The sequence below is a fragment of the Nerophis ophidion genome, linkage group LG14, assembly GCF_033978795.1.
Source record: "Nerophis ophidion isolate RoL-2023_Sa linkage group LG14, RoL_Noph_v1.0, whole genome shotgun sequence".
Taxonomy (NCBI): Eukaryota; Metazoa; Chordata; class Actinopteri; order Syngnathiformes; family Syngnathidae; genus Nerophis; species Nerophis ophidion.
In genome coordinates, this window is record NC_084624.1 from 1562950 (window position 1) to 1590893 (window position 27944).

The window sequence follows — 27944 nt, forward strand, 5'->3', positions numbered from 1 at the left end:
TATATTTACACTAGTATGTGTTGCCTTTAGGTACAGTCACAAATCAAACCTTAAAGGCCTACTGAAATTAGATTTTCTTATTTAAACGGGGATAGCAGGTCCATTCTATGTGTCATACTAGATCATTTCGCGATATTGCCATATTTTTGCAGAAAGGATTTAGTAGAGAACATCGACGATAAAGTTCGCAACTTTTGGTCGCTAATAAAAAAGCCTTGCCTGTACCGGAAGTCACAGACGATGTGCGTGTGACATCACGGGTTGTGGAGCTCCTCACATCCTCACATTGTTTACAATCATAGCCACCAGCAGCTAGAGCGATTCGGACCGAGAAAGCGTCAATTTCCCCATTAATTTGAGCGAGGATGAAAGATTTGTGGATGAGGATAGTGACAGTAAAGGACAAAAAAAAAATAATACGTTTTTTAAAAAAAAGGCTAGGGCAGTGGGAGCGATTCAGATGTTACTAGACACATTTACTAGCATAATTCAGGAAAATCCCGTATTTGCTTATTGTGTTGCTAGTGTTTTAGTGAGCTTATATGGTACCTGAAAGTCGGAGGGGTGTGAAGTGAAGTGAAGTGAAATATATTTATATAGCGCTTTTCTGTAGTGACTCAAAGCGCTTTACATAGTGAAACCCAATATCTAAGTTACATTTAAACTAGTGTGGGTGGCACTGGGAGCAGGTGGGTATAGTGTCTTGCCCAAGGACACAACAGTAGTGACTAGGATGGCGGAAGTGGGAATCGAACCTGCAACCCCCAAGTTGCTGGCACGGCCACTCTACCAACCGAGCTATACCGCCCCAACAAGCTTGGTGACCGCCAGTGTCTCTGAGGGAAGCCACGCAGCTGCAGGAGGACGCAAGCTCCGCTCATAACTACGGTAAGAGCTGACTTATTACCACAATTTTCTCACCGAAACCTGCCGGTTGACATGTGGTCGGTAACCATGTTCGCTTGACCGCTCTGATCCATAGTAAAGCTTCACCTTCGGGAATTTTAAACAAGGAAACACCGGCTGTGTTTGTGTTGCTTAAGGCAGCTGCAATACACCGTTTCCCAGCTGCATCTTTCTTCTTTGACTTCTCCATTATTAATTGAACAAATAGCAAAAGATTCGGCAACACAGATGCCCAGAACACTGTGTAATTATGCGATTAAAGCAGACTACTTATAGCTTGGATCGGGCTGGAAAACGCCATCATACCGCGACGTTTTCAACAGGACACTTCGGGGGAAATTTAAAATTTCAATTTAGCAAACTAAAAAGGCCGTATTGGCATGTGTTGCAATGTTAATATTTCATCATTGATATATAAACTATCAGACTGCGTGGTCGGTAGTAGTGGGTTTCAATAGGCCTTTAAACTCTGATTTCTGACTTATTGGGGAATTATTACAAGTGAATTCCCCAATGTGACCCACTTGTTGTTCAAAATGTTCATAAAAGAACAACAACATGTTTGTGTTTGTATTGTATCCATTTACTATCTGCAACTGTTGCGCCGTCGGGTGTTTCCTTTCGGTTCTGGAAGTGACGAGGCACACCTAAACGCAGCATCGCCTAGCGCCATGACGACGGTGACGTGTTGGTGGGATGTGTTTGTTCCCGGTGGGAGGGGGCTGGCTGGATGCCCGCGGGATGTCGACAAACTCTAGCATCAAGAAATCACCGCAGACCCGCTCGACCTGCTCGACCCAACCCCAGCAACATCTGTCTCAATTTCGTCATGCTGTCCCCGGAGCTGCCGTGAGTATCCGCTAAAACATGCCCACTTCCTGGACGCGAAACCGTCGTTAGCCCGCGCGTCTTCATCATCATCATCACCGCGTCACATGATGGGCTTCCATAAATTACAATTTCATGACACAGTGGAGGCCCCTGAACGCACCACCCTTCATAAAGGTGGCGCATGTTTGATTCGCATTTTAACCCGAAATTGTGATTTATGGAAGGTGTATTTACGCTCGAAAGGCGGGGAAGTGCGTTGATAACCGGACGGGTGAAGGGGTGGCGGATTTCACGCGCGTTCTCCGTGACGTTAGTACTAGACTTCGGTGGAAAAGTCGGTAAAATTCCACGACCTTGAAGGCGACTTTAAAGGCACCAGGGTGAGACTCAAGCCAATTGAGACTTTTCATATTCCACTCTTTCTACATGTTGTCTCTTTTTTTTTATAGCACATTTAACGTCTTAGACAAAATACAAAATATTTTTACATATTTTGGTATTTTGTACCCCCAAAATAACATCAAAGGTGAGATCGAATACATTCAATAGCCTGCAATCCGTTGCTCACCGCCTCTAAGGCAGTGTTTTTCAACTACTGTGCCGCGGCACCAGTGTGCCTTGAGCATACTTGCCAACCTTGAGACCTCTAATTTCGGGAGGTGGGGGGCGTGGTTAAGAGGGGTGGCGTATAAGTCACCAACTCGTGTATTTCATATATATATATACATATATATATGAAATGGCTTCACGGTGGCAGAGGGGTTAGTGCGTCTGCCTCACAATACGAAGTTCCTGCAGTCCTGGGTTCAAATCCAGGCTCGGGAACTTTCTGTGTGGAGTTTGCATGTTCTCCCCGTGAATGCGTGGGTTCCCTCCGGGTACTCCGGCTTCCTCCCACCTCCAAAGACATGCACCTGGGGATAGGTTGATTGGCAACACTAAATTGGCCCTAGTGTGTGAATGTGAGTGTGAATGTTGTCTGTCTATCTGTGTTGGCCCTGCGATGAGGTGGCGACTTGTCCAGGGTGTACCCCGCCTTCCGCCCGATTGTAGCTGAGATAGGCGCCAGCGCCCCCCGCGACCCCGAGAGGGAATAAGCGGTAGAAAATGGATGGATGGATGGATATATATGAAATACTTGACTTTCAGTGAATTCTAGCTATATGTAACAGGGTCAATTACGTCTTGTAAATAATGTATTTTCTAATGTTTTATTATTGTTATATTTACACAAAATATGTAACTTACATGTAAATACCTGAATATTGTTTGATGTTTTGTCAATGTGGAACTATTGTCTCGTTGTCCCTCCTACTGCAATAATTACTGTGACACCTGTCTTTTTATATGCGTTAGACACGCCCTCCAACTTCCCTTTTTGTCTACGATAACGGGAGAGGTAGGCGTCCATGCGACAACAGAAAATATTTTGTCTTGTTAAGAACTTTAATTAATTTCTTGTTCATTATTATATTAGTGTAGGGGCTCGACGATGGCACAAAGTATTTGATGACAATTGTATTCTGTGTTATCAGGTATGTTTTTATTTTACTGTGTATGTCATTATGCCCGCCCTTTTTGTCTACGATAACGGGAGAGGGGCTCGACGATGGCACAAAGTTTTTAAAGACAATTGTATTCTGTGTTATCAGTAAAGTGCAGTGGAGAAACCCATGGTGTCGGTCGTCTTACACAAACAACACACAACGCAGAGGAAAAGACCACCGGTTACATATATATTTTTATTTTACTATATATATAAATAAAATAAATAGTTGAATTTCCGACGGCACCTATCAAATACACTGTAATAAAAACACAGTTGTTCTACTAACTGTACTGTGCTTGCTGGTTACTAAAAAAAAAAAAAAAACTTTTACCTTTCACTATTTGAGTAACCTTTGTTCTGCCATTTGCGTATTGGCGAGCGATCTCCGAATCCGGGAACATATCCTTCACGGATTTGTTGTAGACATCCGCAAATGAGAACGGGATGTTGCTACCAGCTATCAGCATAGCCATCTTTGTCTCAGCATAAGATACACCATCGGGTCTTCATTTTGCGAGGTGGGCCATAATACTGGGTTGTGAACGACGCTGCGCTGCGGACGCTTTGTGCTTCGCTGACCGTTCATGGCTGAGTATATCCGTTCGGCCGCCGTGTTCAATGGATACGTCTGTTCTACAAAATTTACAGGCAACATACCCCTTCTCCTTCGAACTCTCCTGGATAAACTGAAATTCTTGTTTCCAATCGTTCTGGAACTTGCAAGCGTATATCTTCATTTTGCCCCTCGACGGTGTAATATATTGGGTTGGAGTCAATAACCAGGCGACGTGATGAAGTTACGTCTTTTTACTGTGGGCTTCAGAACAAATGTAGAATATATTTACATTCTATTCTATGTACAGTAGATGGCAGTATAGTCCTGTTTAAGAGGATCACAACATTGAGTCAGGTCTGACTCAATGTTGGGAGGCGTTGCCTCCAGCTCCGCTTGAATTTCGGGAGGAAATTTGTCCCGGGAGGTTTTCGGGAGAGGCACTGAATTTCGGGAGTCTCCCAGAAAATCCGGGAGGGTTGGCAAGTATGGCCATGAGATACAGTCTGGTGTGCCGTGGGAGATGATCTAATTTCACATATTTGGGTAATGAAAGTTTGCAAATGATGTGTTGTTGTTGAGTGTCGGTGCTGTCTAAAGATCGGCAGAGTAACCGTGTAATACTCTTCCATATCAGTAGGTGGCAGCAGGTAGCTAATTGTTTTGTAGATGTCGGAAAAAGGTGTCTAATGCTTAAACCAAAAATAAACAAAAGGTGAGTGCCCCTAATAAAAGGCACTGAAGCTATGCAGAACGGGACTAAAACTGAACTGGCTACAAAGTGAATAAAAACAGAATGCTGGACGACAGCAAAGACTTACTGCGGAGCAGAGACGGCGTCCAGAAAGTACATCCGAACATCAATCAAACAATCAATCAAAGTTTACTTATATAGCCCTAAATCACTAGTGTCTCAAAGGGCTGCACAAACCACTACGACATCCCCGGTAGGCCCACATAAGGGCAAGGAAAACTCACACCCAGTGGGACATCGGTGACAATAATCACCCAGAGGGACGTCGGTGACAATGATGACTATGAGAACCTTGGAGAGGAGGAAAGCAATGGAAGTCAAGCGGGTCTAACATGATACTGTGAAAGTTCAATCCATAACGGATCCAACACAGTCGCGAGAGTCCAGTCCAAAGTGGATCCAACACAGCAGCGAGTCCCGTTCACAGCGGAGCCAGCAGGAAACCATCCCAAGCGCAGAGATGTCCCCAGCCGATACACAGGCAAGCAGTACATGGCCACCGGATCAGACCGGACCCCCTCCACAAGGGAGAGTGGGACATAGAAGAAAAAGAAAAGAAACGGCAGATCAACTGGTCTAAAATGGGAGTCTATTTAAAGGCTAGAGTATACAAATGAGTTTTAAGGTGAGACTTAAATGCTTCTACTGAGGTAGCATCTCGAACTGTTACCGGGAGGGCATTCCAGAGTACTGGAGCCCGAACGGAAAACGCTCTATAGCCCGCAGACTTTTTTTGGGCTTTGGTAATCACTAATAAGCCGGAGTCCTTTGAACGCAGATTTCTTGCCGGGACATATGGTACAATACAATCGGCAAGATAGGATGGAGCTAGACCGTGTAGTATTTTATACGTAAGTAGTAAAACCTTAAAGTCAGATCTTAAGTGCACAGGAAGCCAGTGCAGGTGAGCCAGTACAGGCGTAATATGATCAAACTTTCTTGTTCTTGTCAAAAGTCTAGCAGCCGCATTTTGTACCAACTGTAATCTTTTAATGCTAGACATGGGGAGACCCGAAAATAATACGTTACAGTAGTCGAGGCGAGACGTAACAAACGCATGGATAATGATCTCAGCGTCTTTAGTGGACAGAATGGAGCAAAGTTTAGCGATATTACAGAGATGAAAGAAGGCCGTTTTAGTAACGCTTTTAATGTGTGCCTCAAAGGAGAGAGTTGGGTCAAAGATAATACCCAGATTCTTTACCGTGTCGCCTTGTTTAATTGTTTGGTTGTCAAATGTTAGAGTTGTATTATTAAATAGAGTTCGGTGTCTAGCAGGACCGATAATCAGCATTTCCGTTTATGAGAATCAACAATGTCCTCACAAAGAAGGATTAAAAACTATTGAAATATTATTGATTGCTAAGACAAAGTATATGTGGGAAATATCGCTCAAAGGAAGACATGAAACTGCTACAGGAAAATACCAAAAATAGAGAAAAAGCCACCAAAATAGGAGCACAAGACAAGAACTCAAACACTACACACAGGAAAAAAGCAAAAAAAGTCCAAATAAATCACGGTGTGGTATGACAGGTGACAGTACACCTACTTTGAGACAAGACATGCATAGTCATGCATGCTTGGTTATGAGTAAAAGTCATATCCAAGAATTGCGACTTTTTACTGTCAACTGAGTTTTGTTTTTTAGTGATTTCTGCTGGTGGTGTGCCTCCGCATTTTTTCAACCCCAAAAATGTGCCTTGGCTCAAAAAAGGTTGAAAAACACTGCACTAAGGAATGTATTGTGCTTCGAAGCGTTGTGAAGTACATAATTATAGTTTGGCATAACTGCAGGCTATAAAAAGATCACAGCTTACCATAAAAGATTTTGTAACCCTTAAGTCTTAGACTTCCTTTTTATTGTCATTCAAATTTAAACTTTACACCACAGATAACAACAAAATGTTGTTACATAAGTTCATGGTAGTGCAGGATAAAAAAAAGCAATAAGGTGCATATATAATTAAATATATAGCCATTTTAGTTCATATTCCACTCTATATGTTGTCTCTTTTTTTTTTTCGGCACATTAAAACGTCTTAGACGAAATACAAAATATTTCTAAATATTTAGATATTTTCTACCCCCAAAATAACATCAAAGCTGAGATCAAATACATTCAATAGCCCGCAATCCGCCAATGGGGTTGCTCACAGCCACTAAGGCAGTGTTTTTCAACCACTGTGCCGCGGCATACTTGCCAACCTTGAGACCTCCGATTTCGGGAGGTGGGGCGTGCTCGGGGGGGGCGTGGTTTAGAGGGGTGGAGTATAATTCACCAACTCAAGTATTTCATATATATTTCATATATATATATATATATATATATATATATATATGAAATACTTGACTTTCAGTGAATTCTAGCTATATATATTTATTTTATTATATATATAAATAAAATAGTTGAATTTCCGACGGCACCTATCAAATACACAGTAATAAAAACACAGTTGTTCTACTAACTATACTGTGCTTGCTGGTTACTAAAAAAAAACTAGTTGAGTTTATACCAAAAAGTTCTATTTTGGTTTCATCTGACCACATGACATTCTCCCAATCCTCTGCTGTATCATCCATGTATCCATTTTGGTATAAACTCAACTCGTCGTGTTTGGAGGAAGAAGAATACTGAGTTGCATCCCAAGAACACCAAACCTACTGTGAAGCATGGGGGTGGAAACATCATGCTTTGGGGCTGTTTTTCTGCTAAGGGGACAGGACGATTGATCCGTGTTAAGGAAAGAATGAATGGGGCCATGTATCGTGAGATTTTGAGCCAAAACCTCCTTCCATCAGTGAGTTCGTTGAATGGTTGGCCAAATACTTATTTTCCACCATAATCTACAAAAAAATTATTTAAAATTCCTCCAATGTGAATTCCTGGATTTTTTTTCACATTCTGTCTCTCACAGTCGAAGTGTACCTATGATGAAAATTACAGACCTCTGTCATCATTTTAAGTGGGAGAACTTGCACAATCGGTGGCTGACTAAATACTTTTTTGCCCCACTGTATATAAGTCATATACTGTCGCGTCATACGCCCTCTCTGAGCAGAGAGGTAGCAGCATGGGTAACATTAGCTGTGATGCTAGCGGAGTGGTGCGAGTGGTAATACAAGAGAAAGAAGGTGCGAATCTGGTAAAAATGAAGGAAGAATTAATTCCTTAGAAAAACAGCACATGGTCCGTTGTCTGGCGTTGGTTTGGCTTCAAGCGGGAATATGTTGAACAAGTATGCGGCAAAATCGTTGCTACAAAAAGCAGCACTTACTGCTAATTTGTAGCATCATTTTGAAAGTCACCTGCTAGAGAATGAAGAGTGCTTACTCCGCATGTCAACATCTCCGTTAGGTGCCGTACCCACAAAATGCCGAAGCAACCATTTCCAGATCAACATCGTATTAAAAAAATCGTCAACAACCGAATGAGATAACGTCTGCAGGAAGCTACCACATAGCAAAAGGACATAAACCATTTGATTACATATTATGCTGCTCATTTTTTTGGGACAGTTATTGAAACGTCTTGTTTGACATCATGCACAAAAGTGCACTTTGTTTTTAAACTATTGTAGTGGCGTTCTGTACAAAAAGTGCACTTTAATTTAGTGTTTTTTTGATATGTCATCTTAGTGACATCATGCACAAAAGTGCACTTTATTTGTTTTTAAACTATTGTAGGTGCGTTCTTTACAAAAAGTGCTCTTTAATTTAGTGTTTTTTGATATGTCATCTTAGTGACATCATGCACAAAAGTGCACTTTATTTGTTTTTGAACTATTGTAGTTGCGTTCTGTACAAAAAGTGCACTTTATTTTAGTGTTTTTTGATATGTCATCTTAGTGACATCATGCACAAAAGTGCACTTTATTTGTTTTTAAGCTATTGTAGGTGCGTTCTTTACAAAAAGTGCACTTTAATTTAGTGTTTTTTTGATATGTCATCTTAGTGACATCATGCACAAAAGTGCACTTTATTTGTTTTTAAACTATTGTAGGTGCGTTCTGTACAAAAAGTGCACTTTGTTTTAGTGTTTTTTTTATATGTCATCTTAGTGACATCATGCACAAAAGTGCACTTTATTTGTTTTTGAACTATTGTAGTTGCGTTCTGTACAAAAAGTGCACTTTATTTTAGTATTTTTTGATATGTCATCTTAGTGACATCATGCACAAAAGTGCACTTTATTTATTTTTAAACTATTGTAGGTGCGTTCTGTACAAAAAGTGCACTTTATTTTAGTGTTTTTTTTATATGTCATCTTAGTGACATCATGCACAAAAGTGCACTTTATTTGTTTTTGAACTATTGTAGTTGCGTTCTGTACAAAAAGTGCACTTTAATTTAGTGTTTTTTTGATATGTCATCTTAGTGACATCATGCACAAAAGTGCACTTTATTTGTTTTCAAACTATTGTAGGTGCGTTCTTTACAAAAAGTGCTCTTTAATTTAGTGTTTTTTGATATGTCATCTTAGTGACATCATGCACAAAAGTGCACTTTATTTGTTTTTTAACTATTGTAGGTACGTTCTGTACAAAAAGTGCACTTTATTTTAGTGTTTTTTTTATATGTCATCTTAGTGACATCATGCACAAAAGTGCACTTTATTTGTTTTTGAACTATTGTAGTTGCGTTCTGTACAAAAGTGCACTTTATTTTTGTGTTTTTTTAATATGTCATCTTAGTGACATCATGCACAAAAGTGCACTTTATTTGTTTTTGAACTATTGTAGTTGCGTTCTGTACAAAAGTGCACTTTATTTTAGTGTTTTTTTTATGTCATCTTAGTGACATCATGCACAAAAGTGCACTTTATTTGTTTTTAAACTATTGTAGTGGCGTTCTGTACAAAAAGTGCACTTTAATTTAGTGTTTTTTTGATATGTCATCTTAGTGACATCATGCACAAAAGTGCACTTTATTTGTTTTTAAACTATTGTAGGTGCGTTCTTTACAAAAAGTGCTCTTTAATTTAGTGTTTTTTGATATGTCATCTTAGTGACATCATGCACAAAAGTGCACTTTATTTGTTTTTGAACTATTGTAGGTGCGTTCTGTACAAAAAGTGCACTTTATTTTAGTGTTTTTTGATATGTCATCTTAGTGACATCATGCACAAAAGTGCACTTTATTTGTTTTTAAACTATTGTAGGTGCGTTCTGTACAAAAAGTGCACTTTATTTTAGTGTTTTTTTATATGTCATCTTAGTGACATCATGCACAAAAGTGCACTTTATTTGTTTTTGAACTATTGTAGTTGCGTTCTGTACAAAAGTGCACTTTATTTTAGTGTTTTTTTTATATGTCATCTTAGTGACATCATGCACAAAAGTGCACTTTATTTGTTTTTAAACTATTGTAGTGGCGTTCTTTACAAAAAGTGCACTTTAATTTAGTGTTTTTTATGTCATCTTAGTGACATCATGCACAAAAGTGCACTTTATTTGTTTTTGAACTATTGTAGTTGCGTTCTGTACAAAAAGTGCACTTTATTTTAGTGTTTTTTGATATGTCATCTTAGTGACATCATGCACAAAAGTGCACTTTATTTATTTTTAAACTATTGTAGGTGCGTTCTGTACAAAAAGTGCACTTTATTTTAGTGTTTTTTTTATATGTCATCTTAGTGACATCATGCACAAAAGTGCACTTTATTTGTTTTTGAACTATTGTAGTTGCGTTCTGTACAAAAAGTGCACTTTAATTTAGTGTTTTTTTGATATGTCATCTTAGTGACATCATGCACAAAAGTGCACTTTATTTGTTTTCAAACTATTGTAGGTGCGTTCTTTACAAAAAGTGCTCTTTAATTTAGTGTTTTTTGATATGTCATCTTAGTGACATCATGCACAAAAGTGCACTTTATTTGTTTTTTAACTATTGTAGGTACGTTCTGTACAAAAAGTGCACTTTATTTTAGTGTTTTTTTTATATGTCATGTTAGTGACATCATGCACAAAAGTGCACTTTATTTGTTTTTGAACTATTGTAGTTGCGTTCTGTACAAAAGTGCACTTTATTTTTGTGTTTTTTTAATATGTCATCTTAGTGACATCATGCACAAAAGTGCACTTTATTTGTTTTTGAACTATTGTAGTTGCGTTCTGTACAAAAGTGCACTTTATTTTAGTGTTTTTTTTATGTCATCTTAGTGACATCATGCACAAAAGTGCACTTTATTTGTTTTTAAACTATTGTAGTGGCGTTCTGTACAAAAAGTGCACTTTAATTTAGTGTTTTTTTGATATGTCATCTTAGTGACATCATGCACAAAAGTGCACTTTATTTGTTTTTAAACTATTGTAGGTGCGTTCTTTACAAAAAGTGCTCTTTAATTTAGTGTTTTTTGATATGTCATCTTAGTGACATCATGCACAAAAGTGCACTTTATTTGTTTTTGAACTATTGTAGGTGCGTTCTGTACAAAAAGTGCACTTTATTTTAGTGTTTTTTGATATGTCATCTTAGTGACATCATGCACAAAAGTGCACTTTACTTGTTTTTAAACTATTGTAGGTGCGTTCTGTACAAAAAGTGCACTTTATTTTAGTGTTTTTTTATATGTCATTTTAGTGACATCATGCACAAAAGTGCACTTTATTTGTTTTTGAACTATTGTAGTTGCGTTCTGTACAAAAGTGCACTTTATTTTAGTGTTTTTTTTATATGTCATCTTAGTGACATCATGCACAAAAGTGCACTTTATTTGTTTTTAAACTATTGTAGTGGCGTTCTTTACAAAAAGTGCACTTTAATTTAGTGTTTTTTTATGTCATCTTGGTGACATCATGCACAAAAGTGCACTTTATTTGTTTTTAAACTATTGTAGTGGCGTTCTTTACAAAAAGTGCACTTTAATTTAGTGTTTTTTTTATGTCATCTTAGTGACATCATGCACAAAAGTGCACTTTATTTGTTTTTGAACTATTGTAGTTGCGTTCTGTACAAAAAGTGCACTTTATTTTAGTGTTTTTGATATGTCATCTTAGTTACATCATGCACAAAAGTGCACTTTATTTGTTTTTAAACTATTGTAAGTGCGTTCTGTACAAAAAGTGCACTTTATTTTAGTGTTTTTTTTATATGTCATCTTAGTGACATCATGCACAAAAGTGCACTTTATTTGTTTTTGAACTATTGTAGTTGCGTTCTGTACAAAAGTGCACTTTATTTTAGTCTTTTTTTTTATATGTCATCTTAGTGACATCATGCACAAAAGTGCACTTTATTTGTTTTTAAACTATTGTAGTGGCGTTCTTTACCAAAAGTGCACTTTAATTTAGTGTTTTTTTATGTCATCTTAGTGACATGCATAAAAGTGCACTTTATTTGTTTTTGAACTATTGTAGTTGCGTTCTGTACAAAAAGTGCACTTTATTTTAGTGTTTTTTTTATGTCATCTTAGTGACATCATGCACAAAAGTGCACTTTATTTGTTTTTAAACTATTGTAGGTGCGTTCTTTACAAAAAGTGCTCTTTAATTTAGTGTTTTTTTGATATGTCATCTTAGTGACATCATGCACAAAAGTGCACTTTATTTGTTTTTAAACTATTGTAGGTGCGTTCTTTACAAAAAGTGCACTTTAATTTAGTGTTTTTTTATATGTCATCTTAGTGACATCATGCACAAAAGTGCACTTTATTTGTTTTAAGTGACATCATGCACAAAAGTGCACTTTATTTGTTTTTAAACTATTGTAGGTGCGTTCTTTACAAAAAGTGCTCTTTAATTTAGTGTTTTTTTTATATGTCATCTTAGTGACATCATGCACAAAAGTGCACTTTATTTGTTTTTAAACTATTGTAGGTGCGTTCTGTACAAAAAGTGCACTTTATTTTAGTGTTTTTTTATATGTCATCTTAGTGACATCATGCACAAAAGTGCACTTTATTTGTTTTTGAACTATTGTAGTTGCGTTCTGTACAAAAGTGCACTTTATTTTTGTGTTTTTTTTATATGTCATCTTAGTGACATCATGCACAAAAGTGCACTTTGTTTTTAAACTATTGTAGGTGCGTTCTTTACAAAAAGTGGTCTTTAATTTAGTGTTTTTTTGATATGTCATCTTAGTGACATCATGCACAAAAGTGCACTTTGTTTTTAAACTATTGTAGGTGCGTTCTGTACAAAAAGTGCACTTTATTTTAGTGTTTTTTTTATATGTCATCTTAGTGACATCATGCACAAAAGTGCACTTTATTTGTTTTTAAGCCATTGTAGGTGCGTTCTTTACAAAAAGTGCACTTTAATTTAGTGTTTTTTTATATGTCATCTTAGTGACATCATGCACAAAAGTGCACTTATAGATTGTTTTAAAATGTCTCTGACAATCTTGCACTTTCTGTTTTGAAATGACATGAATGTTTGTGCCACTGCTTAATAACTGTTTAATAAATACAGTTTTGGTCAATTGACTTAGTTGTGATTTCCCTATCTGCATGAAAGATTAAAATGAGCATATATTAATGCAGGATGAACAAGAATGTTTTAATGTAGACACATAATCATCATACTGCTGTGATTATATGCTTCAGGTGTTAATTCAAGGCCAAGGCAAAATATCGAGATATATAACGTGTATTGTGACATGGCTTTAAAATATTGAGATATTATTGAAAGGCCATATCCTCCAGCCCTAGTGGAATCTATATATTTTTTTCTCTTTTAGTGAGGGCAAAGATGAGTGTCAGATCACCGCCGACTGGCTGATGTCCAACACGCAGATGCGGCCGACCATCGGCATCGTGTGCGGCTCCGGTCTGGGGGGTCTGGCTGACCTACTCAAGGATCGCCAGGTCTTCAAGTACGCCGACATCCCCAACTTCCCTCAAAGCACAGGTACAGGCCGCTTAGCGTAGATGACGTGTTTTAGTAGCATGTATGTGCATGTTTGTACCGACTAAAAACAGCTGACTCACTAATACTGAGCATGTGTGTGTGTGTGTTCCAGTGCTTGGTCACGCTGGTCAGCTGGTTTTTGGAACACTAAAGGGGAAGGTGTGTGTTTGCATGCAGGGCAGGTGTCACCTGTACGAGGGCTACCCCGTCCAGAAGGTGAGAAGGTGATCTGGCTTGTGTAGTAGCAGGACAAATGTAGCTCGTAGTGAGCTTGGGCCACTTACGTAATTGGCGTAAATTTTGTCAGTTAACTCCATGTTGGCCTGTGTTCTGGAAAGACATTCTGCCAATCGGCATTCATGCACCCCATGTGCATAAATACGTGCAAAGTAGAAATGCAAGGTTTCCCGCGGCGCTTAACAAAGTTCACACTGCAGGTCAATCAATCAATCAATCAATCAATGTTTACTTATATAACCCTAAATCACTAGTGTCTCAAAGGGCTGCACAAACCACTACGACATCCTCGGTAGGCCCACATAAGGGCAAAGAAAACTCACACCCAGTGGGACGTCGGTGACAATGATGACTATGAGAACCTTGGAGAGGAGGAAAGCAATGGATGTCGAGCGGGTCTAACATGATACTGTGAAAGTTCAATCCATAACGGATCCAACACAGTCGCGAGAGTCCAGTCCAAAGCGGATCCAACACAGCAGCGAGAGTCCCGTTCACAGCGGAGCCAGCAGGAAACCATCCCAAGCGGAGGCGGATCAGCAGCGCAGAGATGTCCCCAGCCGATACACAGGCGAGCAGTACATGGCCACCGGATCGGACCGGACTCCCTCCACAAAGGAGAGTGGGACATAGAAGAAAAAGAAAAGAAACGGCAGATCAACTGGTCTAAAAAGGGAGTCTATTTAAAGGCTAGAGTATACAAATGAGTTTTAAGGTGAGACTTAAATGCTTCTACTGAGGTGGCATCTCGAACTGTTACCGGGAGGGCATTCCAGAGTACTGGAGCCCGAAATGAAAAAGCTCTACAGCCCGCAGACTTTTTTTGGGCTTTGGGAATCACTAATAAGCCGGAGTCCTTTGAACGCAGATTTCTTGCCGGGACATATGGTACAATACAATCGGCAAGATAGGATGGAGCTAGACCGTGTAGTATTTTATACGTAAGTAGTAAAACCTTAAAGTCACATCTTAAGTGCACAGGAAGCCAGTGCAGGTGAGCCAGTACAGGCGTAATGTGATCAAACTTTCTTGTTCTTGTCAAAAGTCTAGCAGCCGCATTTTGTACCAACTGTAATCTTTTAATGCTAGACATGGGGAGACCCGAAAATAATACGTTACAGTAATCGAGACGAGACGTAACAAACGCATGGATAATGATCTCAGCGTCAAGTCAGTTGTTGTTTTTTTTCGTCAGTACGCCTTATAACCCGGTTTGTCTAATGTACGGAATAATTCTGGTTGTACTTACCGACCCTGAAGCAATTTGATTAGGTACATGGTGTAATGATAGGTGTGACCAGTAGATGGTAGTCACACTTAAGAGATACGTGTAGACTGCAAGGGAACGCCAGCAAGCAACACCAAAACGTTCATGTTTCATTGACAATATAGAATTTTACACACCGCGCGCAAAAATATTTCAAAATGTTGGTAAGCTACGAAGCCGCACCGCTTGATGGATTGTCGAAGCGTTACGGCTACTGTCATCAGATGTACTGCGCTTCAACATACGGGTATTTTTATAGTGTGTGTATAAGGACTGCTAAATAGCATCTAAAAGGAGACATTTTTTGGCGTTTTTTTTCGACCTATTAAGCACAACCAACTTTCCTTACCTATTGGTCCTTGCTGTTCTTTATTTTGGATCTGCATGAGTCCCGAAAACTAACTCGATGGAATGTAAGTGGGAATCTTTCAGCACCTCGCTATTCGATTACGATTCGATTAAATATCAATTATTGATGCAGCTTTAATTCTTATAAATTGATGCAGTTTGTCATTTATTTTTGTTTCGTTAAATAATACATTTGTGATAAGAAACAGTTTAATTAATTCTGATCACATTTATTTAATTAGTAGACGTGTGTGCAAAGCTGTAACATAAATGCCCCAAAAATAAAGGAGCTGCTCGGATCTCTCGGTGAGGTGGCTCGTTGGCGGTCAGCCACATTTTGGAACTGTCTGCCTTACTTTATTCACAATTAATACATCGATTAGCAATTATTGAAGTTTACTAATCGCTTAAATAATCGTCTATGTCCGAACTGCGATGTATCTAAAATGGATTATTTCCCCCACCTCTATTATGGAAGCCCTAAAAACTACCGGTACAACAAAGATGACGGGGAGAATACACTGTCGAGGGGAAGCCATGTAAATAAGACAAACCACAAATTGGCACCTTCTAAAGAGACCGTCAGAAAGTGGCTTAAAGACAAAATGTAAAACATAATCCATGCAAAAATGTAACCAAAGAACCACCATTACACGTTATGTAGACCACAAGGAAGTGCTGTAAATGTAGAACAAAAATTCATAATATGACCGTTTAATGCAGTGCACTCTATATGTGTTTACGTTTCCCAAAATCAAACACAGTGTTACTATTCAAACTGTGTGTAATGTTAAGGTGGCCAAAATTATTAAATATACTTAATAAAACCTTTGCCTTGTTTTTAATGACTACTTAGGCCTACTACACTACTGTATTTTATGTTGGACATTATGGTGGTACTTGGAGAGCCAAGTCTTTTCTGAGGTGGTACTTTGTGAGAGAAGTTTGAGAACCACTTTCCTATACCAAACTGAACACAAACAGACTATACTTTAAGGGAGGGGTCACCAACACGGTGCCCGCGGGCACCAGGTAGCCCGTAAGGAGGACCAGATGATTAGCCCGTTGGCCTGTTCTAAAAATAGCTCAAATAGCAGCACTTACCAGTGAACTGCCTCTATTTTTCTAAATTTTATTTTTTTACTAGCAAGCTGGTCTCACTTTGCTCGATATTTTTAATTGAAAGAGAGACAAAACTCAAACTGAATTTGAAAATCCAAGAACATTTTAAAGACTTGGTCTTCACTTGTTTAAATAAATTATTTTTTTACTTTGCTTCTTATAACTTTCAGAAAGACAATTTTAGAGAAAAAATACAACCTTAAAAATGATTTTAGGATTTTTAAACACATATACCTTTTTACCTTTTAAATTCATTCCTCTTCTTTCCTGACAATTTAAATCAATGTTCAAGTAAACACATTTTTTTATTGTAAAGAATAATCTATACATTTTAATTTAATTCTTCATTTTAGCTTCTGTTTTTTCGACAAAGAATATTCGTGAAATATTTCTAATTATGATTAAAATTCCCAAAAATTATTCTGGCAAATCTAGAAAATCTGTAGAATCAAATTTAAATCTTATTTCAAAGTCTTTTGAATTTGTTTTAAAAATTTTGTTCTGGAAAATCTAGAAGAAATATTGATTTGTCTTTGTTAGAAATATAGCTTGGTCCAATTTGTTATATATTCTAACAAAGTGCAGATTGGATTTTAACCTATTTAAAACATTTCATCAAAATTCTAAAATCAATCATAATCAGGAAAAATTACTAATGATGTTTGATAAATTATTTTTTTTAGTTTTAAAAAAAATATTTAATCAGCTTGTTTTTGTCTTCTGATTTTCTCTTCTTTTTTCGGTTGAATTTTGAATTTTAGAGTCAAAATTAAAGATACACTATGTTTAAAAATTTAATTATTTTTTTTTTTTCCTGTTTTGTCCTCTTTCAAACCGTTCAATTAAGTGTTTTTTTCATCATTTATTCTCTACAAAAAACATTCCGTAAAAGGAAAAAAATGTACGACGGAATGACAGATAAAAATACCCATTTTTATATGTATATAGATTTATTTCTTAAAGGTAAATTGAGCAAATTGGCTATTTCTGGCAATTTATTTAAGTGTGTATCAAACTCGTAGCCCTTTTCATGAATCAGTACCCAATAAGTAGCTCTTGATTTCAAAAAGTTTGGTGACCCATGCTTTAAGGTGAGTCAAGGCGAGTTTTTCAGCGTCATGCGTTTCAGTGTAACCGCAAACCGTGGAGTGATTGTCTCACCTTTCCCAGATCACGATGCCCATGCGTGTGTTCAAGCTGTTGGGAGTGGAGACAGTCATCCTGACCAACGCGGCTGGAGGGCTCAACCGGGACTACAAGGTGGGCGACGTCATGATCATCAAAGACCACATCAACATGCCGGGCTTTGCAGGAGTCAACCCTCTGGTCGGACGCAACAATGACAGGTGAGAAAGAATCAATGGTCTTTAAAGGGGGTCGTATGCTATATTCTAAAAAAAACAGGTTTCTGAGTGAGGTTGGTAGTATTAAGTATTTAGTATTACCTTAAAGGCCTACTGAAACCCACTACTAGCGACCACGCAGTCTGATAGTTTATATATCAATGATGAAATATTAACATTGCAACACGGCCGGGTTAGTTTACTAAATTGTAATTTTAAAATTTGCGCCAAAGTATCCTGCTGAAACGTCGCGGTATGTTGACACGTGTGCGTGACGTCACGCATTGTAGAGGACATTTTGTTCCAGCATCGTTCCCAGGTATAAGTCGTCTGTTTTCATCGCATAATTCCACGGTATTCTGGACTATTGGGTTGCTGAATCTTTTGCAATTTGTTCAATGAATAATGGAGACGTCAAAGAAGAAAGCTGTAGGTAGGAAGCGGTGTATTGCGGCCGCCTTTAGCAACACAAACACAGCCGGTGTTTCATTGTTTACATTCCTGAAAGATGACGGTGAAGCTTTACTATAGTATTGCGGTATAGCTCGGTTGGTAAAGTGGCCGTGCCAGCAACTTGAGGGTTGCAGGTTTGATTCCCGCTTCCGCCATCCTAGTCACTGCCGTTGTGTCCTTGGGCAAGACACTTTACCCGCCTGGTCCCAGTGCCACCCACACTGGTTTAAATGTAACTTAGATATTGGGTTTCACTATGTAAAGCGCTTTGAGTCACTAGAGAAAAGCGCTATATAAATATATTTCAATTCACTTCACTATGGAACAGAGCGGTCAAGCGAACACGGTTGGATTGGTCCACACACACAAAGTACAGTGTATTATGCAGCGATCATTTCAAAAGATCGTATTTTGAAGAGGGTCCCTTGCTAAGGGCAGAGATGGGCATCGCCACCACCCGTCGACTGGTGCTGAAGAAAGGTGCGGGGCTGACCTTCAGGTTGTACATGTATGACCATATAATCTCACTAAACACTAGTAACACAATAAGCAGATAAGGGATTTTACAGAATTATCCTAGTAAATGTGTCTAATAACATCTGAATCGCTCCCACTGTACAGTCTTTTTTTTTTCTAGTCCTTCACTCTCACTTTCCTCATCCATGAATCTTTCATCCTCGCTCAAATTAATGGCGAAATCGTCGCTTTCTCGTTCCGAATCGCTCTCGCTGTTGGTGGCCATGATTGTAAACAATGTTCAGATGTGAGGAGCTCCACAACCCGTGACGTCACGCGCCAAGATGCTACTTCCAGTACAGGCAAGGCTTTTTTATCAGCACCAAAAGTTGCGAACTTTATCGTCGATGTTCTCTACTAAATCCTTTCAGCAAAAATATGGCAATATCGCGAAATGATCAGGTATGACACATAGAATGGACCTGCTATCCCCGTTTAAATAAGAAAATCTAATTTCAGTAGGCCTTTAAGAATCAAATTTTAACCATGTGACTGAATTTGTTAACGACAGTCATCCCTCGTTTAGAGGTAACCACAACAAAGGGATTTCCGTCAAGTAGAAAAATCAATCAATTTAATATTTTCATAGAGCATAAAACAGGTCTTTACGACTTTCAAATTCATTTTTTTTACTCTGAAGCCCTCTAAACATGAAATAACAGCTGTGTAGTCACCTTTACACTAAATATAGTAGCATTGAGTGTGTTGTACTGTAGATTACAATACTCACCGGTACCCCCAAAGATCCTCTAAACTTCATTGTTAGGGCATTCACCCGGCCACTGCAATACAACCTGTACGTGGTAATATTTCATCACATCATGACTAATACCTCTAAATTATAACTTCCATGTGTGTAACCAACTCTGTGTGTTGTAGTCTTGTCCCGATACATATATTTTAGTATCAATACTGGTAACAATATGTATTTTCAAAATAAATTGGGACCACTAAAATTGTAATTGTTGGCTGTATTTACAGAAAACTTTATGATACATTGAACTGATGTTTCTTATTGGACTCAAAGAACAAATTTTGGAAGATTGAAATTGAAAGTGCGGTCAAGGACATATGAATTATACAGTTATACATTATACACATATAGCCTGCCATAATCTAGGACAGGGGTAGGCAACACACAGGGGGGGGTTGTAATGTAGCCCGGAATAGTTAGGGATGCATGGGATTCTGGGTATTTTTTCTGTTGTGTTTATGTTGTGTTGCAGTGCAGATGTTCTCCCGAAATGTGTTCGTCATTCTTATTTGGTGTGGGTTCACAGTGTGGCGCATATTATTGTATAATGTAGCCCGGAAGAGTTAGGGATGCATGGGATTCTGGCTATTTTTTCTGTTGTGTTTATGTTGTGTTGCAGTGCGGATGTTCTCCCGAAATGTGTTCGTCATTCTTATTTGGTGTGGGTTCACAGTGTGGCGCATATTATTGTATAATGTAGCCCGGAAGAGTTAGGGATGCATGGGATTCTGGCTATTTTTTCTGTTGTGTTTATGTTGTGTTACAGAGGGAATGTTCTCCCGAAATGTGTTTGTCATTCTTATTTGGTGTGGGTTCACAGTGTGGCGCATATTATTGTATAATGTAGCCCGGAAGAGTTAGGGATGCATGGGATTCTGGCTATTTTTTCTGTTGTGTTTATGTTGTGTTGCAGTGCGGATGTTTTCCCGAAATGTGTTTGTCATTCTTATTTGGTGTGGGTTCACAGTGTGGCACATATTAGTAAGAGTGTTAAAGTTGTTTATACGGGCAGCCTCAGTGTGACCTGTATGGCTGTTGAACAAGTATGCCTTGCAGTCGCTTATGTGTGCCTGCAGAAGCCACATACAACATGTGATTGGGTCGGTAAGCTGTTTGCTGAAGATGTAGAGGGTGCTAAATGCAGTGCCATTATAGCACGCCCTTATTATGAGGTTTGGGTGAAATTTATCAGACATTCGGGAGAATAGTTCTTCTGAAATTCAGGAGTCCCTGGGAAAAGGTGTTCATTAAAATGTTGCGGGCCGCACTTACATTAAATCTTCATATTAAGGTGCGGGCTGCGTGTCTGAGACCCCTCATTTATACATAGCACAAAGCTAAAAAAAAAAAGCTATGTATGCAGTGTTATTTCATTTTAAATTTCAAAAGAGTTTTGTGGCTCCCATGGTTTTCTTAATTCTGTGAAACGGGTCTAAATGGCTCTTTGAGTGGTAAAGGTTGCCGACCCCTGATCTAGGAATAGCTTAGGTTAGAAAAAAATAAATAGCTTTATTGACATTTTATTAAATGCTTCGCTTTTTCTTGAATGAGGCAGCCATCCAGTGTTTATTTTTCTTATGTATTTATTGCGTGTCTAAAGCAAAATATGTTTTGCTCAACTGTACAGTCAAGTGCGTTGCGTAAAAATGATCTTGCCCAAGCTGAAGATATGCAATCATACGATCTATGCCACATCGTTCCGGAGTCAACGTCTTTTCTTGCTGATGATGTGACAAGATACAAGACTCTTCAAATGTCCGTAGCCATTTTAGAGCAGGAGTCAAATACCAACTAACAAAGAGGAGTAGCCGGTTTAAACACCTCGGCAAATATAATAAACTAAAGTATGTCACACTACTGCCTCGGGTGTTTTCACGTTGATCTTTTCAAAAACATACACTGTAATGCATGGGTGTCAAACTCTGGCCCGCGGGCCAAATTTGGCCCGCCGTGTAATTTTATTTGGCCCTTGAGGCAATATCAAATTAACATTAGAGCTGGCCCACCGCCGTAACACCACATTAACCGCTAATACTCATACTCGTCAACCCTCCCAATTTTCCCGGGAGACTCCTGAAGTTCAGTGCCCCTCCCGAATTTCTCCCGATTTCCACCCGGACGATAATATTGGGGGCGGGCCGTAAAAGCACTGCTTTTGGCGTTCTCTACATGTCGCCACGTCCGCTTTTCTTCCATAAAAACAGCGTGCCGGCCCCCTCACATAATATATGCGGCTCATACACACACACAAGTGTATGCAAGGCATACTTGGTCAACAGCCATACAGGTCACACTGAGGGTGGCCCTATAAACAAGGTTAACACTGTTACAAATATGCGCCACACTGTGAACCCACAGCAAACAAGAATGACAAACACATTTCGGGAGAACATCCATACCGTAACACAACATAAACACAACCGGTCAAATATCCAGACCCCTTGCATCACTAACTCTTCCGGGACGCTACAATATAAACCGCCACTACCACCAAACCCCGCCCCAACTCAAACCCGCTGCCGAAAAAAGGCATTCAATTTGTGTTTTTGTTTTATTTGATATGCCATTGATATTTTTTAATTATTATCAATCAATGTTTATTTATATAGCCCCAAATCACAAATGTCTCAAAGGACTGCACAAATCATTACGACTACAACATCCTCGGAAGAACCCACAAAAGGGCAAGGAAAACTCACACCCCCCCCCCTACCTCTAGGGGACCGAAAGCAATGGATGTCGAGCGGGTCTAACATGATACTGTGAAAGTTCAATCCATAGTGGCTCCAACACAGCCGCGAGAGTTCAGTTCAAGCGGATCCAAGACAGCAGCGAGAGTCCCGTCCACAGGAAACCATCTCAAGCGGATCAGCAGCGTAGAGATGTCCCCAACCGATACAGGCGAGCGGTCCATCCTGGGTCCCGACGAGCGGTCCATCCTGGTCTCGACTCTGGACAGCCAGTACTTCATCCATGGTCATCGGACCGGACCCCCTCCACAAGGGAGGGGGGGACATAGGAGAGAGAAAAGAAGCGGCAGATCAACTGGTCTAAAAAGGAGGTCTATTTAAAGGCTAGAGTATACAGATGAGTTTTAAGGTGAGACTTAAATGCTTCTACTGAGGTAGCATCTCGAACTGTTACCGGGAGGGCATTCCAGAGTACTGGAGCCCGAACGGAAAACGCTCTATAGCCCGCAGACTTTTTTTGGGCTCTAGGAATCACTAATAAGCCGGAGTCCTTTTGAACGCAGATTTCTTGCCGGGACATATGGTACAATACAATCGGCAAGATAGGCTGGAGCTAGACCGTGTAGTATTTTATACGTAAGTAGTAAAACCTTAAAGTCACATCTTAAGTGCACAGGAAGCCAGTGCAGGTGAGCCAGTACAGGCGTAATGTGATCAAACTTTCTTGTTCTTGTCAAAAGTCTAGCAGCCGCATTTTGTACCAACTGTAATCTTTTAATGCTAGACATGGGGAGACCCGAAAATAATACGTTACAGTAATCGAGACGAGACGTAACAAACGCATGGATAATGATCTCGGCGTCTTTAGTGGACAAAATGGAGCGAATTTTAGCGATATTACGGAGATGAAAGAAGGCCGTTTTAGTAACGCTTTTAATGTGTGACTTAAAATAACTTACTTTTGAATGATGCAACTTCCTGTACTCCATTTGACTTGTGGAATGTTCCACATTTTCTGATGGTGTAATGTGCGAGCATGTTGACATTAAGCACACGACAGTTCAAAAAAAATGTGTGCGTTAAAAATACTGGAGCCCGAACGGAAAACGCTCTATAGCCCGCAGACTTTTTTTGGGCTCTCGGAATCACTAATAAGCTGGAGTCTTTTGAACGCAGATTTATTATTTGAACTAGATTTTGCATGTCACTATCAAGTTATATAAGCCTTGCTTGGTCAATATTCAATGCAAAACTTGTTTGGGTCCCTATTAAAAGGTTAATTTGTTCAACCTCGGCCCGCGGCTTTGTTCAGTTTTACATTTTGGCCCACTCTGTGTTTGAGTTTGACACCCCTGCTGTAATGGATCGTTGTTTACCTCAAAATTCACTTTTTCTCGCCGTTTAGGTTCGGCGTTCGCTTTCCCTGCATGTCCGACGCCTACGACCGCGAGCTGTGTAAGCTGGCGCACGACGTGGCGGCAGAGCTGAACTTCAGCGACTTTGTGCATGAGGGGGTCTACTGTGTCCTAGCGGGGCCCTCTTTCGAAACCATCGCCGAGTGCCGCATGCTGCTGAAGCTCGGGGCCGACGCTGTGGGTGAGTTTTGTCAAGATGCATTCATTCAGGAAGTGACTGTAATTAACAATTGGAATGAAAAACGATGGGTTGGAGGAATGTGCTGAGGATTCCATACGAGTGTTCAGTAATGGAGGGGGCGTTTTCCGCGAGGCTTGCTTCATGACGTTCAGAGTTTGCAAGGAGATTCAACAACTCATAAACTGCCCAAGAGTTGTGGTCAGTTCAGAATATGGATAAAGAATTAAAAAAAATGTAGAAATGCCAATAGAATCAAAGTATGACTGCAGACCTAATCCAAACCGGGTTACCTCTTTGTTAGGAATATTAAGTAGCTAACCAGTATGGATCCCATCAGCAAACCTTTGGTAGCGCAATGGTTTGCGCATTCTTTCATCCGTTTTATCACCGTAAACATCACGTTTATGAAAATACCAGAATTTCTGGGCGCAGTTGAGGGGATCCGGTTCGGTGGGTGCAGGATTAGGTCTCTGCTTTTTTAAGATGATGTGGTCCTGATGGCTTCATCTGGCCAGGATCTTCAGCTCTCACTGGATCGGTTCGCAGCAGAGTGTGAAGCGACTGGGATGATAATCAGCACCTTCAAGTCCGAGTCCATGGTTCTCGCTCGGAAAAGGGTGGAGTGCCATCTCCGGGTTGGGGAGGAGACCCTGCCCCAAGTGGAGGAGTTCAAGTACCTCGGAGTCTTGTTCACTAGTGGGGGAAGAGTGGATCGTGAGATCGACAGGCAGTACTGCGGACGCTGTATTGATCCGTTGTGGTGAAGAAGGAGCTGAGCCGGAAGGCGAAGCTCTCAATTTACCGGTCGATCTACGTTCCCATCCTCACCTATGGTCATGAGCTTTGGGTTTTGACTTAAAGGACAAGATCACGGGTACAAGCGGCCAAAATTAGTTTCCTCCGCCGGGTGGCGGGGTTCTCCCTTAGAGATAGGGTGAGAAGCTCTGCCATCCGGGGTGAACTCAAAGTAAAGCTGCTGAGAAAAGCCAGATGAGGTGGTTCGGGCATCTGGTCAGGATACCACCTGAACGCCTCCCTAGGGAGGTGTTTAGGGCAGAAGGCCACTGGGAAGACCCAGGACACGTTGGGTAGACTATGTCTCCCGGCTGGCCTGGGAACGCCTCGGGGTCCCCCGGGAAGAGTCACATCTCATATTTTGTGCTAAAAACATTGAAAAATTGTAATTCATCTGCATCTTGTATTTCAGTATGCATTTTTTTTATAGTTCAGTTACAGTGTGGCAAAAAAGTATTTAGTCAGCCACCGATTGTGCAAGTTCTCCCACTTAAAATGATGACAGAGGTCTGTAATTTTCATCGTAGGTACACTTCAACTGTGAGAGACAGAATGTGAAAAAAAATCCAGGAATTCACATTGTAGGAAATTTAAAGAATTTATTTGTAAATTATGGTGGAAAATAAGTATTTGGTCACTTCAGACAAGGAAGATCTCTGGCTCTCACAGACCTGTAACTTTTTCTTTAAGAAAGTCTTCTGCCCTCCACTCGTTACCTGTATTAATGGAACTTGTTTGAACTCGTTATCTGTATAAAAGACACCTGTCCACAGCCTCAAACAGTCAGACTCCAAACTCCACTATGGCCAAGACCAAAGAGCTGTCGAAGGACACCAGGAAAAGAATTGTAGACCTGCACCAGACTGGGAAGAGTGAATCTAGAATAGGTAAGCAGTTTGGTGTGAAAAAATCAACTGTGGGAGCAAATATCAGAAAATAAAAGACATACAAGACCACTGATAATCTCCCTCGATCTGGGGCTCCACGCAAGATCTCATCCCGTGGGGTAAAATTGATCATGAGAACGGTGAGCAAAAATCCCAGAACCACACGGGGGGACCTGGTGAATGACCTGCAGAGAGCTGGGACCAAAGTAACAAAGGTTACCATCAGTAACACACTACGCCGACAGGGGGGGAAATCCTGCAGTGCCAGACGTGTCCCCCTGCTTAAGCCAGTGCATGTCCAGGCCCGTCTGAAGTTTGCCAGAGAGCACATGGGAGAATGTCATGTGGTCAGATGAAACCAAAATAGAACTTTTTGGGACAAACTCAACTCGTCGTGTTTGGAGGAAGAGGAATACTGAGTTGCATCCCAAGAACACCACACCTACTGTGAAGCATGGGGGTGGAAACATCATGCTTTGAGGCCGTTTTTCTGCTAAGGGGACAGGACGACTGATCCGTGTTAAGGAAAGAGTGAATGGGGCCATGTATCGTGAGATTTTGAGCCAAAACCTCCTTCCATCAGTGAGAGCTTTGAATGGTTGACCAAATACTTATTTTCCACCATAATCTACAAATAAATTCTTCAAAATTCCTGCAATGTGAATTCCTGGATTTTTTTTTCACATTCTGTCTCTCACAGTTGAAGTGTACCTATGATGAAAATTACAGACCTCTGTCATCATTTTAAGTGGGAGAACTTGCACAGTCGGTGGCTGACTAAATACTTCTTTGCCCCACTGTATATACATGTATAAACATCAACATCAACAAGGATATATGTTGATATTAATCATTTTTGTTAGACTAATTTTGGATTGTTTTGTGTCATGTTTGTGTCTCCTCTCAACCGCTCTGTTGATTGCTATTCTGAATGTTTGGTTTTGGAATTGGAATTGTACTATAATGGTATTATCCATCCATCCATCCATCATCTTCCGCTTATCCGAGGTCGGGTCGCGGGGGCAACAGCCTAAGCAGGGAAACCCAGACTTCCCTCTCCCCAGCCACTTCGTCTAGCTCTTCCCGGGGGATCCCGAGGCGTTCCCAGGCCAGCCGGGAGACATAGTCTTCCCAACATGTCCTGGGTCTTCCCCGTGGCCTCCTACCGGTTGGACGTGCCCTAAACACCTCCCTAGGGAGGCGTTCGGGTGGCATCCTGACCAGATGCCCGAACCACCTCATCTGGCTCCTCTCGATGTGAAGGAGCAGCGGCTTTACTTTGAGTTCCTCCCGGATGGCAGAGCTTCTCACCCTATCTCTAAGGGAGAGCCCCGGCGGCGGAGGAAACTCATTTCGGCCGCTTGTACCCGTGATCTTATCCTTTCGGTCATGACCCAAAGCTCATGACCATAGGTGAGGATGGGAACGTAGATCGACCGGTAAATTGAGAGCTTTGCCTTCCGGCTCAGCTCCTTCTTCACCACAACGGACCGGTACAACGTCCGCATTACTGAAGACGCCGCACCGATCCGCCTGTCGATCTCACGATCCACTCTTGGTATAAATGTGTGTTATTTTGTTGGATGGATGAAACAAAAAAATCCATTAAATTTAAAAACCATTTCTACCCAAACAAATGCTATTTGGTTTGATTAAATCTGTCGGAATTGACGTGTTGTAAAATTATGACGAGTGTAAGCAAATATTTCTGACCCTTTTTGGTCAACTGGTAAGCTACTGGTTGGAGACCCCCGCTTGAAAAAATGCATTACGTTGAGGGGATTTAACCTTCGACCACCTCCTTGCAGGCATGAGCACGGTGCACGAGGTGATCACGGCCCGCCATGCCGGTATGCGCTGCTTCGCCATGTCGCTCATCACCAACATGTCGGTGTTGGACTACGACAGCCAGCAGAAGGCCAACCACGCGGAGGTGCTGGAGACGGGCCGGCAGCGGGCCGTGCAGATGGAGAATCTGGTGAGCACCTTGGTGGGCCGACTGGAGCAGGGCTGCAACGACAAGGCGATGTGAGGACCAGCCTCACTACTTTTTCAATCAGCTAACACGCACGCGCGCACCTCTTCCCCAGTATGGATGAAACTTCATAAAAAGTGTGTAATGTTTCACTCCAAAAGCACTGCTTTCAATTTTTTAATTTGACTTAAAATGCTGTACTCTTTATGCTGCAGTCCAAAAAAATCACAGAAGGATTTTCTTTTTAATCCTTTTACGTCAGGGACCAATTTTTTACTTTTTTTTTTCTTTCAGATTAATTAATTTGGTGCGGTGTAAAAAAATTAAAAAAAAAAAGGTACAGAATGTATATAGAAAATGTTTTTAAATAGAGTTAGCTCTAGTAAAATGTGAAAAAAGAAATAGATTTATAGCGCTTACCGGCTTCAAAAGTCTTTATCGCTGATTTACAAAACTCAGCTGGTCTACTTTTGCAATAAAATGCTGATCAAGGATTTTACGTGTCGATTTTTTTTTTTT

At 40.2% G+C, this 27944-nt stretch overlaps 1 protein-coding gene across 3 annotated transcripts; it reads left to right on the forward strand.

The window, feature by feature from the left end:
- Nucleotides 1–1595: 1595 nt before the first annotated feature.
- On the forward strand, nucleotides 1596–27919 carry LOC133567919 (purine nucleoside phosphorylase-like). Of its 3 annotated transcripts, none has more exons than XM_061919536.1 (6): nucleotides 1596–1755; nucleotides 13273–13442; nucleotides 13555–13658; nucleotides 17587–17762; nucleotides 23578–23768; nucleotides 27259–27919. In XM_061919536.1, the coding sequence occupies exons 1-6, from the start codon at nucleotides 1637–1639 to the stop codon at nucleotides 27480–27482; spliced, it is 984 nt and encodes a 327-aa protein (XP_061775520.1). In that variant the 5' UTR covers nucleotides 1596–1636; the 3' UTR covers nucleotides 27483–27919. The 3 variants fall into 3 exon arrangements, with proteins under 3 accessions (XP_061775520.1, XP_061775522.1, XP_061775521.1); XM_061919538.1 differs by lacking the exon at nucleotides 1596–1755 and adding an exon at nucleotides 1893–1911; XM_061919537.1 differs by lacking the exon at nucleotides 1596–1755 and adding an exon at nucleotides 1957–2117.
- Nucleotides 27920–27944: the final 25 nt, after the last annotated feature.

Bases quoted from the DNA above. Each gene is read 5' to 3' on its own strand.
- LOC133567919 (XM_061919536.1), top strand. From the start codon at position 1,637: ATGCCCGCGGGATGTCGACAAACTCTAGCATCAAGAAATCACCGCAGA. The intron at 1,756-13,272 runs GTGAGTATCCGC...TTTCTCTTTTAG, and splicing joins ATGCTGTCCCCGGAGCTGCC to TGAGGGCAAAGATGAGTGTC. The intron at 23,769-27,258 runs GTGAGTTTTGTC...ACCTCCTTGCAG, and splicing joins GCTCGGGGCCGACGCTGTGG to GCATGAGCACGGTGCACGAG.